Consider the following 21614-nt stretch of genomic DNA (forward strand, 5'->3'; position numbering starts at 1 on the left):
TTGTGACTCAAAGGGAGCTGATAAGAACACAGCTATTTTTACGTAAAATAGCTATTTATTCAGCTTCTTGTCATGCTAAAATGTTTTGTGCATATGCCACTATAATTAGCACACCCTCTGTAACAGGCAAAATTGTACATCAAATTATATTTCATGTTACCTGATTATATAAAAATGTAAAGTGAAAATGATTTATCAATTCTCTTTAACATTACTAGTAAACAGTTCAGCAGGAGATATGAGGCACAAAATCTTAGTAAAATATGACACAGGAAAAGCAATAATGTAATTCTCAATTAAATTTAACTTGTCATAATCTGTTGTGAATATACAAAGACAAACTTTTAAAACGTTATATTTACTAAGATTCTGGCAACAGTTTTATGTAACAAGACACAGCATACCAGGCCTGCCACTCAACTTATTTATGGTAAGTCTCAGCTTCAATATGAAGCTGTTTAAAAAAAAAAAAAAATCAAAAACCTGCTTTTTACATGCTAAATAGCTTGGCAAGTATGCTGTTAAACACAGTAAGGAATTTAAGATAGCAAGAATAAGAAGTTAATAAAAAGCTAAACATTACAGCCTAAACAAAATTCATACAAAAAATAAAAGAACTATCACTGGTTACATAAAATTTTCCTGACTGGTTAAAACTTAACAGTATAAAACATGCATTTCAGAATCTTTAGCTATCAAGTTCAAAAAGTACCAGTGTCTATCTGAAATGATTCCTTTTCAAAGCCAAAGTGTAGTCAAAATTAGTTCAAATGTTATAACACATTCTAACGCTAAAAAACATTCAGTATTATCGAAGTGGAGGTAAACCCCAGAGCTTCTGGGGCATTCTCATGCTGCAAAAGGCTATTCCTCTGGTTCGCTCAAGCAGCACGGGGCAGAGTCCGAGGTGACTGAGCTCAAGAAGGGCAGGGCCGCCATACCTGGCTCTGACCTCCCCACGAAGCATGGCTGCTGTGTCCACAAAAATAAGATGTGTGAGGATAAAGGCACGCTATTCTGCTAGCTAAAGTGATAGCAAACCACCCCCACCCCTAAAAGCTCCTTCCCCAGGTAAATAAAAAGGGGGAAAATTTAAAATACACTTATCTACAAGAGTAAGGATTTTGAAATATCAACGTAATCCCTACTTCAAAAAAGGTTAACTAGAGTCATCTGGTCATTTCTGATTACATCTTAATGATGTATACAGATTCAATTTTTTTGATATTAGATACTTCTAGTCAAAATATTAACTTTATTCCCAAATATCTTAAACCACTAGTATGACTGCAGTGTATTACCTCCCAGAGTTACTGGAAGAGGGAAAAAAATAGATGTTCAAGCAGCAGGCAACAATTATGGCCTCTTCACATAGTGGCATCTGAGTGGCTACTGATAGTCCAGGAATAATTTAAAAACAAGAAAATTCATGCATTTTAGTAAATATGTCATAATTTTCACAGTTGAAATTTCCTTAGACATTGCACTTTCTTTACAAGTGAATCCTGATTCTTCTTGATGTTATGGTGAGTCAGGACTTGAACTAGCAGCCTTCTTTTTCTTCTTCTTACTGTGTTTCTTATGCTTCTTTTTCTTTTTTGTTTTTTCCTGAAAAGATAGTTCAGTGTTAGATATAGCTACATGAAAACCTGCAAATTAAAAACAAGTTCACTACGGTACTTCTAAGTTACTATATAGTCATTTCAAACAATCCAAACAAACAAGCAAGTTACTCAAAACATTTCTCAAAAAGCCTCAATAATACTGTATGAGGACTAAGAAAGTACTTGTCAATTTTCAAAATATAAGGAAAAACTCTGTGTCAGCAGCACGTTATTGTGGCTTCTAACAACATTTCCTATAGGAGATAAATTCAACTGAATTATGGTATCAACTACTATACTTTATGTTATCTAATTTCTAAAGCTGCAATAATTATAGTTACTGCAAAGGAAACGTCACATCATAGTAAAACAATTATAAAATGGTAGCATTCAAACGAAAAATACATGAAACCTATTTTTTAAGTAAATAGGAAAAGATATTATGTACTGCTTAGGCTGGTAGGACTACTTCATTAACTTAACAACTAACTGGTACAAAATACTGATGCAAAGTTGAAAAGTCTATTTAGCGCTTGATTTTTAGAGGAAAAGGCCATTGTAAAAGTAGTGATACTGTGACTAGACAAAGGAAGCTAAAATTTTGCTACACCCTGACTTTCTGATGTAAAAGAGAAAGGCAGACCTTTTAGAAACAGATATGTGGAAATGGGGCATCAAGTAATATACTAGTGCTGATATTCAGAAGAAAGTAAAAGGGGAAGAGGCACACAGAGGTGGCAAAAGCCAAGCTTCCAGTCCATCTCCTAATCTAGGAGAACTTTCCACCCCTTGCCCCCACACTAAGGTCTTTACTACTTTATGGTTCTTAAAACAACTTCCATTGTTCTTCTCATTACAAGTCCAAGTATTCATGGACTGCTACAGAGTCCAAATCTTATATTTGGACTTTTTTTTTTTAATTTTTAAATTTTTTATATTTGGACTTCTAAAGGTAAGTTTTGGGTACAGGTTCCTTTTTCATAAAAGGACTGCTGGCCATTCTGTTCTTAGAAACGTTTCTTCTTGGCTCCCATGACACCTCACTGCTGCTTTTCTTCTATCACAAAGGCCCCAGTTCCTTTGCTGGTTCTTCCTCTGCTCAACCTTTGTGGGCTTCCTTCTTTTCCACATGCTTTCCCAATCACAGGCTTTAAATACCACTTACAAACCAATCTCTATATCCAGTCCTAGGCTCTGAAGACTGCAAGTACCTCATTAATAGCTCTACCACGCATATTTAAAACTACCATTAAAAATGCCTAATTTTTTTCTCAAGATCCTCTCAGCCACTTTAGTGAATGGCACCACTAATTAATTCACATTTTAGTTAGGCCAAACCATCTAAGCTTCTTTGGCTCTACTCTTCTACCTCCACCCTCCACCCCTGAAGCACCAGGCAAGTCCTACCACCTAAGTCTAAAACATATCTCGAATCTACCAGGCCAGCCCATCTCCACCACTATCACTGCAATACAAGTAATAGCATTTCTCATTTATGTCTACCATCACCTCTGTCAAATATTTTAAAAAGGTAAAGCTGACTTAGGCCACCTGTCTGCTTTGATAAAAACCCGGTGTGCTCGGAGATAGGGCCTCTGCTTACTTTCCAGCCTCACTGTATGCTCTTCCTCTGTCTTCTACGAAGGAGCCAAGCCTCCTTTTTTTCATTTCTTCAAATGTACCAAACTCACTCCCACCACAGGTCCTGAACTCTTCTCTTTGTCTCGGACAGTCTTCCTTTCATCTACTGGCTGGCTCTTTTTTGTGAATCAGATTTCAGCTGAATTTTACTTCCTCAAAGAGGCCTCCCCTCCCTCAGTCAGCCCCTCATTTATCACCCTCTTATCTATCTTGAATTCCATTTTAACAGCTCTACCAAGACAGAACCAGTCCTGCATAGAGAAGCTTAATAAACACACGGAACTGAAGTGTGCAAATACAAGTTAGTTATCCCAAATCAGTTAACTTTATGTGTCAATAATCTAACCAAAGACGCAAGCAGTCTTTACCCAAATTATTTTCCCACTCAGGAAAAAAGTCTCTTAAACGTGTCCTTGATCTTGGAGCATATAAAATGCTATGAATCACACATTATCAGGTGAACCTTCTTTTCAGGGGACTCTCATTTAAGAGCAAAAGACATTCTGAGGAGGGGCAGTTACTGTCAAACCTACAAATGATGCTGTTCATTTTTCTTTTATTTCTCCCTAAGAAAACGCCTTCAAAGGCCACAGCCCACACTTATGTGAGTGCTCCTAAATTACTCTGGTGATATGACCTCCCTTTCTCTTTGGTAATTTCTTATACACTTTCTCTAGGCTGGTCTACTTCTCATTGGGTACCAGGTCCATTTTCCTTATTCCCGTCTTCCAACTTCTCAACCTGCACAGCAGTAGAGATGGCTTCAGAAATGACAAGAATCATCTTTATTACTGAATCATTTATACTGTCATGTTCCTGCTTATTTTTCACTGAAGCTTGTGCTTCAGGAGCTTTTTTCTGTTAGTATCAGTTTGGTAGATCTGGGAATAACTACTCTCGAAGATGGAGGAAATCACCATACTTTAGCTTCATGTTTCCTAGTATCATTTAAGGAAGTCAAACAAAAGTTTAAGCTTACAGTTTTAACAGTGAAATACTGAAATGCTACCAGGATATGCCTCCTCTTCCTCTGAGCCAATTTAACTTTCTCCAACTCATTAAGTGAAGCTGCTGAACACCACATCTTTCTCAATAAACATTTAGTTCTAATAAATGCAATCATGCTTTATCATGACGTTTACATTAAACAAAATAGCTATACTGTTATCATGTAAAAACGTGATACTTGCTGTTGTTTTTTCTCGTTCTTCACAGCTTTTCTTCTTTTTTGCTCGTACCTACAGAATTAAAATTTTTGTGGAGAAAAGTTAAATATGTAACTTATACCCAAGGTGTTTTTTTTTCCCACTAATATAACTTGGATCTTTAAAAATTTTATGTAAAAAACTTTTTTTGGACAATGAAATAACATTTTAAGTTGCTTTGTTGTTCCTTAATCTTCTATTAAATCACAGGGAGGATTCAATGAAAAACTTTTCAAGGAAAGTGAAAGGGTTAGTTGCTCAGTTGTGTTTGATTCTTTGCGACTCCATGGACTATAGCTCACCAGGCACCTCTGTCCATGGGATTCTCCAAGCAAGAATACTGGAGTGGGTTGCCATTCCCTTCTCCAGGGGATCTTCCTGACCCAGGAATCGAAACCTGGGTCTCCTGCATTGCAGGCAGATTCTTTACCACTGAGCCACTCTTTCAGTACCTAAAAACAGCAGTAGAGGTATAGTAGATAAAAAATTTGAGCTGTGAAAGAAAACAACAGACTAAGCTCTGAATCCTACCTCTGCTATATATTACTCTCAGTTGTAGCTTCTTGGTAAAATGTAGGTAAAACCCACCCTCAAGGGAGCGGGCTGGAATACAGTAGGTACTTTTCTTACCTAAGGTGTTGGTAATAAATAGTAGCTTTATATGTGTATATACATATATAAAAAAATGTATATAGTATACTTGGTACCAATGAACTGATTAAAATCTTTTAAAGTAACAATTATTACCCCATTAATATTTTATTTAAATATTTTAAAGTGTGATACACTGGATTTACATTACATTCAAAGTTGCTAAAGCTGATGTGTATTAATGTTAAATCCAAGTATAACATTTTTTATTAAGAAATACATAATTAATACAACATATTATAATAGTAAAGGGCAGAAATTGCCAAAATGTTGAATTGTTTGGTTTATCTGCTAGGTTACTATATGTTAAATATATGAAAAGTAACTAACACTAGAACAAACAAACAAAAACAGACTAAAGGAATAGAACAAATAAACATTAGAAACTATTAGCTTTCAACAGGGGTGGTAGTTCTCCCGTGAAAACACTTAGAAAATAAAAATACTGTTTTTCGTGGTATTCTTGTCATCACAATGACTGAGTGGGGAGGGCCAGGTTAATACAGGGGAGGGCTGTCATGCAATGTCTAGGACAGCCCTGACATAAATTTATAATAGCCTGCTTGACATTCATATAATGGACCCAATTATGAAAAGTAAAAAATCCTAAAAGATGTTGCTGTTAAGTGTTGCACTCAATATGCCAACAAATTTGGAAAACTCAGCAGCGGCTACGGGACTGGAAAGGGCCAGTTTTCATTCCAGTCCCAAAGAGGGCAATGCCAAAGAATGCTCTAACTACCACACAATAATTGTGTTCATTTCAAATGCTAGCAGGGTTATGCTCAAAATCCTTCAAGTTAGGCTTCAGTAGTATGTGAACTGAGAACTTCCAGATAGACAAGCTGGATTTAGAAAAGGCAGAGGAACCACATATCAAATTGCCAACATTCACCAGACCACAGAAAAGAAAGGGAATTCCAAAAAAAAATCTGCTTCTGTTTCATTGACTACACTAAAGCCTTTGACTGTGTGGATCACAGCAAACTGTGCAAAATTCTAAGAGACAGCAGTACCAGACCACCTGACCTGCCTCCTGAGAAACCTGGATGCAGGTCAAGAAGCAACAGTTAGAACTGAACATCGAACAACGAGCTAGTTCAAAATTGGGAAAGGAGTATGTTAAGGCTGTATATTGTCATCCTATTTATTTAACTTATACGCAGAGTACATCATGCTTGAAATGCCAGGCTGGATGAATTACAAGCTGAAATCAATATTGCTGAGAGAAGTATCAATAACCTCATATGCAGATAACACCACCCTAATGGAAAAAGCAAAGAGGAACTAAAAAGCCTCTTGACGGTGAAAGAGGAGACTGAAAAAGCTGGCTTAAGACTCATCATTCAAAAAACTAAGACCCTGGCCTCCAGTCTCATTACTTCATGGCAAATACATGGGGAAACATGGTGACTGCAACCACAAGATTAAAAGACGCTTGCCCCTCGGAAGGAAAGCAGTGACAAACCCAGACAACATATTAAAAAGCAGAGACACTACCCTGCCAACAAGGTCCATATAATCAAAGCTATGGTTTTTCCAGTAGTCATATATACGGATGTGAGTTGGACCATAATGAAGGCTGAGTGCCAAATAATTGATGCTTTCAAACTGTGGTGCTGGAGAAGACTTTTCAGAGTTCCTTGGACAGCAAGGAGATCAAACTAGTCAATCTGCAAGGAAATCAACCCTGAATATTCATTAAAGGACTGATGCTGAAGCTGAATTTGGCCACCTGATGTGAAGAGCTGACTCACTGGAAAAGATCCTGATGCTGGGGAAGATTGAGGGCAGGAGGAGAAGGGGATGACAGATGATGAAATGGCTGGATGGCATCACTGACTCAATGGACAAGAGTGTGAGCAAACTTCAGGAGATAGTGAAGGAAGCTTAGTGTGCTGCAGTCCATGGGGTCGCAGAGTCAGACATGACTGAGTGACTGAACAAGTTTATTAAAATATGAACACAAAGTATTTTGTACTGGGTTTTAACATACAGTTGGCCCTCCATATCCACGGGTTCAGCACTCATGGATTCAATCAACCACGGATCAAAAATATTTTGGGAAGGGGATTCCCTGGTGGCTCAGTGGTAAAGAATCTACTTGTAATACCAGAGATGCAGGTTCAACCCCTGCACCCGGGAAGATCCCACACGCCGTGGATCAGCTGTGCCCAGGAGCCACAACTGCCGAGCTCATGCTCTAGGGCCCAGGAGCCGCAACTACCGAGCCCACACGCCACAACGACTGAAGCCCTCGCACCCCAGGGCCCATGCTCCACAGAAGCCACTGCAGTGAGCAGCTTGCCTGTAGCAACTAGAGAATAGCCCCTGCTCACTGCAACTAGAGAAAGGCCCACCCAGCAACCAAAATTCAGCACAGCCAGAAGTAAACAAATTTTTTTTTTTAATTTGGGGGAGAAAACGGCAGGAAGTTTCAAAAAGCAAAACTTGAATTGGCCACATGCTAGCAACTATTTATACAGCATTTACATTGTATTTGGTATTATATGTACTCTACAGATAACTTAAAAATACATGGGAGGATGTACATAGGTTGTATACACAAGTATTTACTATGCCATTTTGTGTAAGAGACAACACCTGCGGATTTTGATATCCACAGGGGTCCTGGAACCAACTCCCTGCAGACATGGAAGAATGACAGGATAGTAAATGTCCTATAAGAGCGATATCATGTAAATAGAGGGAAGACTGTCTTTTGTTTCATTCGGAGCTTTACTGGGAGCTTTACTGGGAATCGTCTACTATTTTTGAAAATGTCACCGATGACAATGCTATTGTATGGCTTTTTAAGGGCATAGGTCAATTTGCCTGCTATAGCCTGAATTTTGCTGCAGCTCAATATTTTATGTCTTCTAGTGTTATTATGCTCAAATACTTATATACCGAAATACAATTTTATAAAATTATATATTATTTTCTTCTATTCATTTTTATTTCTTTAGGGGATACTATCAATAATATAAAAATGTGCACAGGTAAGCTATATTACCTACAAATTTCATTAAAAGAATAGCGTGAAATATTGCTACATAAATATTACTATAAAATTGCTACAGGTTTTATTTTTCAAATGAGGAATTCAAGTCTAAGCAGAGGACTATATCAAAGATGATAACTTATAAACCAAAATGAACTAAGAATGGACTCTAATTCCAATAGAGTACAAAATCTAAGACATAAATATTATAGCTGGAAAGGATGGTCTAGATTACATAATCATAGTCCCTCATTTTATGGATAGGAAAACTGAGGTCCTATCAACATTTCTGCTTTACCTTATAACCTTTCTGCTTCCTAAAGAGCAGCTCAAAACCAAAACAAGGTGGGGAGGGAGGTGGGGGCGGGGGATCAGGATGGGGAACACATGTAAATCCATGGCTGATTCATGTTAATGTATGGGAAAACCCACTACAATATTGTAAAGTAATTAGCCTCCAACTAATAAAAATAAATGAAAAAAAAAAAAAAAACACCAAAACAAGGGAATGCTGGGTTTTAATGTGCTACATACTATACAGTATTTTTCATATCATCAAAATGGTAGTAAAATTTAAAGAAAATATTAGGAGAGTAAAAATAAAAGTTCTCAGATAGGAAAGGTATGTGGGAATATAATTATCAAAATAAAAACTGTATTACTATCTTCTGTAAAAATACAGAATTTAATCTTAAATGGCATTTAACATGTTAGAAAAGTGAGTCAAAAACTTATGAAAAATTATTTTTTAATAATTCACATTCATTAAGTCAAATAACTAGGTATTTTAAAGTAAAGAAAATGGATTTAATTATATACTTACCTCCTCAGTATACTCTGATTCTGACTCTGACTCAGATGATAATGGTTTATCTTCTGGATACATCTTTCTTTTTTTGCTGAGCCCTTTAATGTCCTATGAAAAATAAATACATGTATGTTGACTCAGATATAATAGTATGCCAGAAGAATTTTATGTTTCTAAGTTCTACTTAAAATTTTTTCCTATTATCACAAAAACTACCTATTTTCATTTTAGAACTGTCTAAAATTGGTGACATTTATCAGGAATCAGTTTCTAATTTCAATAAAAGTTACTTTTATTAAGTAACTTGAAAAGAAATAACTATACATCCACTTAGATGTAATATCTTCTTTACTTTCTCTAATTAAACATGATAGAATCTTAAAGAGTTAATGAAAACATAGCGTAAGATTTGGGTCCTTTGCATTCTAACTCTTTTGTTTCTATCCAGGGTTGGATCAGACAGGCCTAGTGCTATAGAAAAGAATCTAAAAAGATTACTGCACTTTAATGCATTTAAGGTGTTAAATTCACATTAAAAAACAAAACAAAACAGAAAACCCCAAACTTAATCCCTAAGCATTTAATGATGAGAAAATGTACAACCTGGGGGGAGAAAAGGAGAGTAAGACTGGGAGAAGGGAGAAGTACTCTGAAAACATCTGAAGCAAAAGCGACAAAACATGAAAATGTGTTAAAGCTGCATTCTGGATATGCCAGTTGTCATTTTATATTTTCTATATACTTTATCTGTATGTATGAAGTAGTTCATAACAAAAACAAAACCACATAAAGGAAAAAATGTTCACCACATAATTTTACACAGAAAAAAATGACCATTTTTTAATAGCATGAACCCAATTTTGAAGAGGTAAACAAGGAAATAAACTAAAAGTGGTGGTACATGTTAGATTACAGGTGATTTGTTTCTGTGAACAGCTTTATTATTTTGGTAGAAAATAATTCATTCTAAGAAGATGCACCCCAGGAAATCTTGACAAGCCAATCGTCTAACCCCACCCACTGGGTAAATCCTCCACAATAAAAAGGAACCACAGACCTCCAGAATACAGAAAGCCCACTCCAGATACAGCAATCTAAACAAGATGAAAAGGCAAAGAAATACCCAACAGGTAAAGGAACATGAAAAATGCCCACCAAGTCAAACAAAAGAGGAGGAGATAGGGAATCTACCTGAAAAAGAATTTAGAATAATGATAATAAAAATGATCCAAAATCTTGAAAACAAAATGGAGTTACAGATAAATAGCCTGGAAACAAAGATTGAAAAGATTCAAGAACTGTTTAATAAAGACCTAGAAGAAATAAAAAAGAGTCAATTAAAAATGAATAATGCAATGAATGAGATCAAAAACACTTTGGAGGGAACCAAGAGTAGAATAACGGAGGCAGAAGATAGGATAAGTGAGGTAGAAGATAAAATGGTGGAAATAAATGAAGCAGAGAGGAAAAAAGAAAAAAGGATCAAAAGAAATGAGGACAACCTCAGGGACCTCTGGGACACTGTGAAACGCCCCAACATTCGAATCATAGGAGTTCCAGAAGAAGAAGACAAAAAGAAAGGCCATGAGAAAATACTCGAGGAGATAATAGCTGAAAACTTCCCTAAAATGGGGAAGGAAATAGCCCCCCAAATCCAAGAAACCCAGAGAGTCCCAAACAGGATAAACCCAAGGCGAAACACCCCAAGACACATATTAATCAAATTAACAAAGATCAAACACAAAGAACAAATATTAAAAGCAGCAAGGGAAAAACAACAAATAACACACAAAGGGATTCCCATAAGGATAACAGCTGATCTATCAATAGAAACCCTCCAGGCCAGAAGGGAATGGCAGGACGTACTGAAAGTAATGAAAGAGAATAACCTAGATTACTGTATCCAGCAAGGATCTCATTCAGATATGAAGGAGAATTCAAAAGCTTTACAGATAAGCAAAAGCTGAGAGAATTCAGCACCACCAAACCAGCTCTTCAACAAATGCTAAAGGATCTTCTCTAGACAGGAAATACAGAAAGGTTGTATAAATGTGAACCCAAAACAACAAAGTAAATGGCAACGGGACCACACCTATCAATAATTACCCTAAATGTAAATGGGTTGAATGCCCCAACCAAAAGACAAAGATTGGCTGAATGGATACAAAAACAAGACCCCTATATATGCTGTCTACAAGAGACCCACCTCAAAACAAGAGACACATACAGACTAAAAGTGAAGGGCTGGAAAAAAATATTTCATGCAAACGGAGACCAAAAGAAAGCAGGAGTCGCAATACTCATATCAGATAAAATAGACTTTCAAATAAAGGATGTGAAAAGAGACAAAGAAGGACACTACATAATGATCAAAGGATCAATCAAAGAAGAAGATATAACAATTATAAATATATATGCACCCAACATAGGAGCACCGCAATATGTACGGCAAACGCTAACGAGTATGAAAGAGGAAATTAATAGTAACACAATAATAGTGGGAGACTTTAATACCCCACTCACAACTATGGATAGATCAACTAAACAGAAAATTAACAAGGAAACACAAACCTTAAATGACACAATGGACCAGCTAGACCTAATTGATATCTATAGGACATTTCACCCCAAAACAATCAACTTCACCTTTTTCTCAAGTGCACACGGAACATTCTCCAGAATAGATCACATCCTGGGCCATAAATCTGGTCTTGGAAAATTCAAAAAAATTGAAATCATTCCAGTCATCTTTTCTGACCACAGTGCAGTAAGATTAGATCTCAATTACAGGAAAAAAATTGTTAAAACTTCAAACATATGGAGGCTAAATAACACGCTTCTGAATAACCAACAAATCATAGAAGAAATCAAAAAAGAAATCAAAATATGTATAGAAATGAATGAAAATGAAAACACAACAACCCAAAACCTATGGGACACTGTAAAAGCAGTGCTAAGGGGAAGGTTCATAGCATTACAGGCTTACATCAAGAAACGAGAAAAAAGCCAAATAAATAACCTAACTCTACACCTAAAGCAATTAGAGAAGGAAGAAATGAAGAACCCCAGGGTTAGCAGAAGGAAAGAAATCTTAAAAATCAGGGCAGAAATAAATGCAAAAGAAACTAAAGAGACCATAGCAAAAATCAACAAAGCTAAAAGCTGGTTTTTTGAAAAAATAAACAAAATTGACAAACCATTAGCAAGACTCATTAAGAAACAAAGAGAGAAAAACCAAATTAACAAAATTAGAAATGAAAATGGAGAGATCACAACAGACAACACTGAAATACAAAGGATCATAAGAGACTACTACCAGCAGCTCTATGCCAATAAAATGGACAACTTGGATGAAATGGACAAATTCTTAGAAAAGTATAACTTTCCAAAACTGAACCAGGAAGAAATAGAAGATCTTAACAGACCCATCACAAGCAAGGAAATCGAAACTGTCATCAAAAATCTTCCAGCAAACAAAAGCCCAGGACCAGATGGCTTCACAGCTGAATTCTACCAAAAATTTAGAGAGGAGCTAACACCTATCTTACTCAAACTCTTCCAGAAAATTGCAGATGAAGGTAAGCTTCCAAACTCATTCTATGAGGCCACCATCACCCTAATTCCAAAACCAGACAAAGATGCCACAAAAAAAGAAAACTACAGGCCAATATCACTGATGAACATAGATGCAAAAATCCTTAACAAAATTCTAGCAAACAGAATCCAACAACATATTAAAAAAATCATACACCATGACCAAGTGGGCTTTATCCCAGGAATGCAAGGATTCTTTAATATCCGCAAATCAATCAATGTAATACACCACATTAACAAATTGAAAGATAAAAACCATATGATTATCTCAATAGATGCAGAGAAAGCCTTTGACAAAATTCAACACTCATTTATGATTAAAACTCTCCAAAAAGCAGGAATAGAAGGAACATACCTCAACATAATAAAAGCTATATATGACAAACCCACAGCAAGCATCACCGTCAATGGTGAAAAATTGAAGGCATTTCCCCTGAAATCAGGAACAAGACAAGGGTGCCCACTCTCACCACTACTATTCAACATAGTGTTGGAAGTTCTGGCCACAGCAATCAGAGCAGAAAAAGTAGTAAAAGGAATCCAGATAGGAAAAGAAGAAGTAAAACTCTCACTGTTTGCAGATGACATGATCCTCTATATAGAAAACCCTAAAGACTCTACCAGAAAATTACTAGAGCTAATCAATGAATATAGTAAAGTTGCAGGATATAAAATTAACACACAGAAATCCCTTGCATTCCTATATACTAACAATGAAAAAACAGAAAGAGAAATTAAGGAAACAATACCATTCACCATTGCAACAAAAAGAATAAAATACTTAGGAGTATATCTACCTAAAGAAACAAAGGACCTATACATAGAAAACTATAAAACACTGATGAAAGAAATCAAAGAGGACACAAACAGATGGAGAAACATACCGTGTTCATGGATTGGAAGAATCAATATTGTCAAAATGGCTATTCTACCCAAAGCAATCTATAGATTCAATGCAATCCCTATCAAGCTACCAACGGTATTTTTCACAGAACTAGACCAAAGAATTTCACAATTTGTATGGAAATACAAAAAACCTCGAATAGCCAAAATAATCTTGAGAAAGAAGAATGGAACTGGAGGAATCAACCTGCCTGACTTCACACTCTACTACAAAGCCACAGTCATCAAGACAGTGTGGTACTGGCACAAAGACAGAAATATAGATCAATGGAACAGAATAGAAAGCCCAGAGATAAATCCACGAACCTATGGACACCTTATCTTTGACAAAGGAGGCAAGGATATACAATGGAAAAAAGACAACCTCTTTAACAAGTGGTGCTGGGAAAACTGGTCAACCACTTGTAAAAGAATGAAACTAGAACACTTTCTAACACCATACACAAAAATAAACTCAAAATGGATTAAAGATCTAAATGTAAGACCAGAAAATATAAAACTCCTAGAGGAGAACATAGGCAAAACACTCTCCTACATAAATCACAGCAAGATCCTCTATGACCCACCTCCCAGAATATTGGAAATAAAAGCAAAACTAAACAAATGGGACCTAATGAAACTTAAAAGCTTTTGCACTACAAAGGAAACTATAAGCAAGGTGAAAAGACAGCCCTCAGATTGGGAGAAAATAATAGCAAATGAAGAAACAGACAAAGGATTAATCTCAAAAATATACAAGCAACTCCTGAAGCTCAATTCCAGAAAAATAAATGACCCAATCAAAAAATGGGCCAAAGAACTAAACAGACATTTCTCCAAAGAAGACATACAGATGGCTAACAAACACATGAAAAGATGCTCAACATCACTCATTATTAGAGAAATGCAAATCAAAACCACAATGAGGTACCATTACACGCCAGTCAGGATGGCTGCTATCCAAAAGTCTACAAGCAATAAATGCTGGAGAGGGTGTGGAGAAAAGGGAACCCTCTTACACTGTTGGTGGGAATGCAAACAAGTACAGCCGCTATGGAAAACAGTGTGGAGATTTCTTAAAAAAACTGGAAATAGAACTGCCATATGACCCAGCAATCCCACTTCTGGGCATACACACTGAGGAAACCAGATCTGAAAGAGACACGTGCACCCCAGTGTTCATCGCAGCACTGTTTATAATAGCCAGGACATGGAAGCAACCTAGATGCCCATCAGCAGATGAATGGATAAGGAAGCTGTGGTACATATACACCATGGAATATTACTCAGCCATTACAAAGAATTCATTTGAACCAGTCCTAATGAGATGGATGAAGCTGGAGCCCATTATACAGAGTGAAGTAAGCCAGAAAGATAAAGAACATTACAGCATACTAACACATATATATGGAATTTAGAAAGGTGATAACGATAACCCTATATGCAAAACAGAAAAAGAAACACAGAAATACAGAACAGACTTTTGAACTTTGTGGGAGAATGTGAGGGTGGGATATTTCAAAAGAACAGCATGTATACTATCTATGGTGAAACAGATCACCAGCCCAGGTGGGATGCATGAGACAAGTGCTCCGGCCTGGTGCACTGGGAAGACCCAGAGGAATCGGGTGGAAAGGGAGGTGGGAGGGGAGATCGGGATTGGGAATACATGTAAATCCATGGCTGATTCATATCAATGTATGACAAAACCCACTGGGAAAAAAAAAAATAATAAAAAAAAAAAAGAAGATGCACCCAAATCCCACTACAGGGGTTTTGGGAAACATCTATGTGTGTATGTATGCCTTTACATAAATACCTGTTTATGTAACCCACTCTTTTCACCCAACAGTATCTTTCCATGCCAATTACACCATCATTTTTGGCCACTTTTGATATACATTGAAACTATGTATCATTGAAAGTATATCTCACAATTTACTTAACCCATCTCCTTCTGGAGAGCAGGCATATAGGTTTTTGCTATTAAAGTTGAAACAGGGTAAATGGTATGTGAGGGAAAAATCTTTATCTAACAATAAAGACTAAATAAAAAACCAAAGCAGCCTTCATCTAAATCACTGTCTCCCTCTCCCACAACCCTCAAAATTGTTTATTTCATTCATTCATCAATCACACGTCACCAAAAAGCCTCTTCATCAGATTCTTTCGTCACTCATAGCAATCTCAGATTATTAGAATATAGTTCATATTTTAAGAATCGCCTAAACATGTTTTTTGGGTTTCCCAGGTGGCACAGTGGTAAAGAATCTACCTTGCCAATGCAGGTGATGCAAGAGATAGTTTTAATCCTTAGGTCGGGAAGATGCCCTGGAGTAGGAAATGGCAACCCACTCCAGTATTCTTGCCTGGAAAATGCCCCGGACAGAGGAGCCTGGCGGGCTGCCATCCATGGGGTTGCAGAATCAGACACAACTAAGCACATACACACGTATTTTGCCTATTTTTATGCGTGTGAGGTATTCTCTTTCCCTTAATTAATGAAGAACAAGGTTTTTGTGTTACATATTCCTAGTAGTTTTTCTTAGTCTATTCATATATATTTAACTTTGTCCATAGCTTAAATGTCTTTTTGCCATTCAGAATTTGAATTATATGGTCAAAAGTTCCCGAGTTTTGAGGCAACGGCCTTTCTCACTCTGATGTTATATTCACCCATGTCTTTCTCTAGCTACATTTTCATACATTTCTGACTTATCTGGGAATTTATTTGGCCTTAAGGAGTGTTAAACTTTAAATTTTTCAAATGGTTAGTCACTTTTGCCCAAGAAATGCCACCTCTGACATGTATAAATTCCACAAATACTTACCAATTTTTACCTGGACTTTACAATGTTCCATTGTTTTTTCTATTCCTGTACCATACCACATTGCTTTAATCAAAGTATATGAAAAATGTTTCAACTTCTAGCAGAGCAAGTCACATCCAGAAATTTTACTAAATTTTCATGTGTTTCTGAATAGATGTGTGTAGTTTTCTTTAAATTAGTCCTGCTCACTTCCTTAAGATTTTCCTATGTGTTTTTTGTAAATATTATAAATGAAATAGATTTTTCTATTATATTTTCTACTTAGGTATTGCACTGCCAAGCACTTTGGAACAATTTAAAATAAAAATGGAGCTAAAAATAATGATTGATATATATGACTGAAAATTAAAACATTATAAGATTATAATAGACATCCTAATTAAGATTAAGAGAAATCGTAGACTTTTCTTAAGAGATGTTAACTATGTGTCTGAAAGATTAGCAATCAAGGTATATAACTCTTACCAATTGGAAAGATTTAAATCAAATGGAAAAATGGGCCAAGACCATGAAGAGGCAATCCACAGAGAATGAAATCTGCATGGCTAATCAATGGAGGGGCTCAGACATCTCCACACATTAAACTAGCGAAAAAGGAGGTCTCAACAGTGTGCTAAGTATGTACGAGGAACAGGGGTACTATCATATATTACTAGTAGGAGTGTAAATTAGAAAATAAGCACTTTGGCGAGCAAAATGCTGACATGTTAAATGTATCAATATGTTCCCCAGACCCAGAAATTATAGTCCCAGGTATACCTTAGAAAATCAATGAAAAGCTAAGGAAAAGGAGAAAAAGATAACAAATAGCCACGGCAGCACTGTTTGTACTACTCAAGAAAGAAAATGACCTAGATGTCTACAAACAAAAGAACAGAAATACAAATTGTGGTGCATTAAAATAATGGACTATTAGAAGCAGAAGAAACAAACTTCAGAGTATCAAGAAGGATAAATGTCAACAGCACAGTTGCATGAAAAAAAAAACAAGTTTCAGAAGAAAACATAATGATACCATTTTGAAAATAAGTGTGAACACACACTTATCTAAAGGTGGATGGGAAGGATACACAGTAATTTCAAAAACAGCTGCCTACAGTGAAGGAGAGTGTGACAGAGACTTCTGCCAATAAAACAAGACATGACAAAATTAAACCATTTGCTAATGCTACTGGGTATGTATATGTGTTATTTATTATATATGTATATATTACTCTATATTTTGTATATTTTGAAGTACTTCAAAATCATAGTGCAGATGTTTTATTAGTTATTTCATGTTTGTAAACCGCCAGTTCTCAGTTTTACATTGTTTTTAAACACATGAAAGTAACCACTTATTATTTTATAATGATTTTGAAAATCAGGAATTTCTGTTGAAATTATATCACACCCTATTGGAACTGAAAATAATCACACAGTTTCCTTCCTTTGACCAGTTAATATGGCAAGTTATATTGATAAATTTTATATCCTTGAATCCTTGGAATTAATGAAACCAACTTTGTCAATATGGTTTCTTTTTAGTGTATTTATTTGCAAACTGAAAAAAAAAAAAAAGAAAGCCCTTCTACATATATACCCAAGAGAAAACATGATAGACTAAGGGAAAGAAGCCAGTCACATAAGGTCATACACAGTATAACTGCTTTTATCTGGTACAGCCGGAACATATAAATCCACAGAGCCATAAAGCAGACTGGAGGCCAGCACAGGAAGAGGAGAACAGAGAAGGAAGCTGAGTACTTAATGAGTATGGGTATTTTTAATGGAATTATGAAAAAGTCTTGAAACTAAAGAGCTGATCTGCTTAACAATGCCCAACACTGTACATAAACTAAGTATCACCAAATTATAATTTAAAGATGGTTCATAGTATATTATGTGAATTTCACCTCAATTTTTGTTGTTGTTCAGTCACCAAGTTGTGTCCGACTCTGCAACCCCATGAACTGCAGCACACCAGGCCTCCCTGTCCCTCGCCATCTCCCAGAATCTGCCCAACTTCATGTCCATTGGAATGATATAAAAAGACTGAATAAACTTTGGTGACATTGGTATTTGGTTTTCTTTTATTAGTAATGCTTTCTTTAGGCTTTTATTTTTAATAATCAGAAAGACTGCACGTGTGCTCAGGTGCTAAGTTGTGCTTGACTCTCTGTGACCCCGTGGACTGTAGCCCGCCAGGCTCCTCTGTCCATGGGGTTTCCCAGGCAAGAACACTGGAGTGGGTTGCCATTTCCTTTTCCAGGGAATCAGAAAGACTAAAAATCATGAATTAGAAACTTAGAGAGGCATAAATTTAGCATTAAGCATAGATAAGCTATAAATGAAGATAAAACATCTATTTACAGTAGAAAAAAGATTTTCCAAATTGTCTATGGTATACTCAATTTGAAACAGAAATCCATGTTCTTTCATTAAAAGGACCTTCTTTAAAATGAGTGAGGAGTGCTCGCTTCGGCAGCACATATACTAAAAATTGGAACGATACAGAGAAGATCAGCATGGCCCCTGCGCAAGGATGACACGCAAATTCGTGAAGCGTTCCATATTTTTAAAATAAAATAAAATAAAACAAAATGAGTGAGGAAACAAACGGAATGTTTAAAATCTTACATTATTTCAATTTTGAGATAATATACTACATCTACACAAATTCTCTGCAGGAATACTCTTCTCATCTTTTACCTTCAATAACGAACCCAATAAGCAAAAGAAATCGCTTAAGTTAAAAAGGGAATGCTTTATTGTTAATTTCTTGAAGCAATTCTTAAAGGAAATGAAGTATCTTAAATTAAAACAATGTAGAGATTTCCCCGGTGGCTCAGTGGGAAGAATACACCTGTCAGTGCAAGGGACATGGGTTCAACCCCTGGCCTGGGAAGATTCCACATGCCACAGAGCAACTGAGCACACGTATTATAACTCCTGAGCCTGTTTGCCACAACTTCTGAAGCCCGCATGCCTCAGAGCCTGTAACAAGTGAGGCCACGGCAACGAGAAGTCCATGCACTGCAACAAAGAGTAGCTACCACTCGCTGCAACTAGAGAAAGTCCACACAAAGCAATGAAGATCCAGCGCAGTCAAAACTAAATGAGTAATATTAAAATATATATACACACACAAACATACAAAAGGCAACGTAAAATATAAATTACCTTTTCTTTCTCAGTTGCATCTTTTGACTTCTTTTTCTTTTTTAAACTATCCTAAACAAACACACACATATATATATTAATTTTAAATGTGAAAGATATAGCATTATACCACAATGAACAAAAATATAAAAAAGGTGATAATGATTGAAAGAAATCTACTTCCAGGCAAGAATTTCTACTTTTGAATCCCTCTGAGCTAGCTATTAACCTCTCTCAGCCTTCCTTATCCATAAAATGGGATAAATATCTACTTCATAGAGTGCTGAGAGGACTGAGTTAAAAGTTAAGTGCTTAGAACTAGGCCTAATACATAGCAGGCGTTCAATAAATGTTAGCTATCAGGATCACTAAACTGGCTCTTCTGCTTTAAAAACAAAACTACCATCTACTGAGTACTTCTAGATGCCAGGCATTTTATCAGAAGGAATCTCAGTAGGTCAAGCAGATATCCGCCATAAAACCACATAGTGGTTTTGTTCTCCTTGACCCCCAGGACAGTGCTTGTCAACTGTGAAACACCACGTCAGAATCAAAGAGACTATTTGTTAAAAATGTAGACTTCTGATCCTAATCAGCCTCACTAAATCAGACTGTGGAGATGGGGCCCAGGAATCTACATTATTATTATAACCTGCATGTATTTCTTATGACCACTAATGTTTGAGAGTTAACTTACCTGATAATTCGGGATAGTACAGAACAGATGAGGTATAGTACCATAAAAAGGATCAGATATCAAAAGACAGATTCAACTTCCAATTCTAATACTATTTGTATGAATTTAAGCAAGATGCTTTATATCTGCACTACAAATTCTTTATGAAGATGGGAAAAACAATGTCTGCCATGTTTATCATAAAGTTACCATGAAAATTTTGAGACACGGAGACCTATCTATATGTTAGAGCATTTAGAGAACAATTAAATGCCCTATGTACAATATTAAGTGCATCAATTAAGTGGCACAGAGTATCAAAGTACAAAAAACAGTGTCACATTTCAATGCTGAGAGCTATTTAAGATAGTAAGAACGAAAAGAAAATCTAAAAAAAAAAACCAAAAAAAGAAAAGAAAATCTAAGTAAATGTCTGCTATCCAAAACATTGCTCATTTAAACAATTTTACCTTGTTGTCTGATTCAGTTTCTGACATGGAATCTTCAGAAGATTTATGTGAACGACTCTTTTTTTTCTTTTTCCTTTTTCCTTGTCTTTTATCCTACATGAAACATAAATAATTTGCTTTGTTTCGTTGCATATATTTGTTGCATTTAATTGACATCAAAACTTTATCAATGAACAAAACAATGAAAATATCAGCTTGTAAATGTTTTATTTTAAAATTAATATTTAAAATATAACATACACACATCACTTTTTTTAAAATTAAAATTAAAAACGTTAAGTGATTTGAGTCACATGTAATTCTTAGCTAAAATGGATTTTCCGATTTTTAAATCCATTTCTTTTACTAATATTCTTAAATGAACAAGACAAATCTAGGAATCTAAAAAATACATTTACCAGTATTTAAGTATCTAGTTATTTATTCATGTCAGTGCTCTCAGAGATAATCAATCAAAACTTGGAAGTAAACATTTCCAACAGACACTTCATAACAGGTTTTCCCTTGTTATGAAAGATATCAGAGAGGCCATTTCACGTATTTCACATTTCGTCACGGCAGCGAACATTACCTCGTCTTCAGAATCTGAAGAACTGCTGGAAGAATCAGAGCTTGATGAAGAAGAAGATGAATACTTGACCAAGCACAAAACAATTAAAGCTTGTGAGATGCAGGAACTTCTCTTTTACTAAGTCTCTCAAATACTTAATGAAATCAATCTAGTTTCTGAGAAACAGATGCCATATGACTTAAATATTAATGTCAAATTTCACACCCCCCCAAAGTAACAAAGATGTGGCAACAGTAGTCAATTTTCCCTCTTTAACTGTAACGAAGGAGTCACAAGGTTATGAGGTCAGCACCTTCCTTTTATTATCACTAACAGAAGAAAACCACCCATAACTACCAAAGGACCTCCAGACTCTGACTTATCTAGAGTTAGCATACAGTTTGTATCAATTACTCTTACTTTTTGTTTTGTAGGCTCTTGATTATAACATTTAGAAAAAATGGAAAACTTTTGCTCACCCTACCAGATTTCTTCTTTTCTTTTTTCTTTCTCTAAAAGCAAACAAATACAAGTACAAATCTAAATAAGGTAGTGTT

The 21614-nt window shown here is 35.8% G+C and overlaps 1 protein-coding gene and 1 non-coding gene across 2 annotated transcripts in view; one reads left to right on the forward strand and one right to left on the reverse strand.

Moving 5' to 3' along the window:
• Nucleotides 1–33: 33 nt before the first annotated feature.
• The window catches only part of FAM133B (family with sequence similarity 133 member B), a 34397-nt gene continuing 12816 nt past the window's right edge, over nt 34–21614 (reverse strand). The window contains exons 5-11 of the mRNA XM_043871618.1: nt 21537–21569; nt 21079–21141; nt 20508–20600; nt 19383–19433; nt 8929–9021; nt 4436–4483; nt 34–1608 (exon numbers count right to left, since the gene is read on the reverse strand). Coding sequence (XP_043727553.1) covers nt 1522–1608; nt 4436–4483; nt 8929–9021; nt 19383–19433; nt 20508–20600; nt 21079–21141; nt 21537–21569 — 468 coding nt within the window. The 3' untranslated portion in view covers nt 34–1521. The remainder of the gene's footprint in view (nt 1609–4435; nt 4484–8928; nt 9022–19382; nt 19434–20507; nt 20601–21078; nt 21142–21536; nt 21570–21614) is intronic.
• Nucleotides 18672–18779, forward strand: LOC122674943. The gene has a single exon (XR_006335106.1). It is a non-coding gene; the product is annotated as a U6 spliceosomal RNA (small nuclear RNA).

The sequence above is a fragment of the Cervus elaphus genome, chromosome 18, assembly GCF_910594005.1.
Source record: "Cervus elaphus chromosome 18, mCerEla1.1, whole genome shotgun sequence".
Classification (NCBI taxonomy): Eukaryota; Metazoa; Chordata; class Mammalia; order Artiodactyla; family Cervidae; genus Cervus; species Cervus elaphus.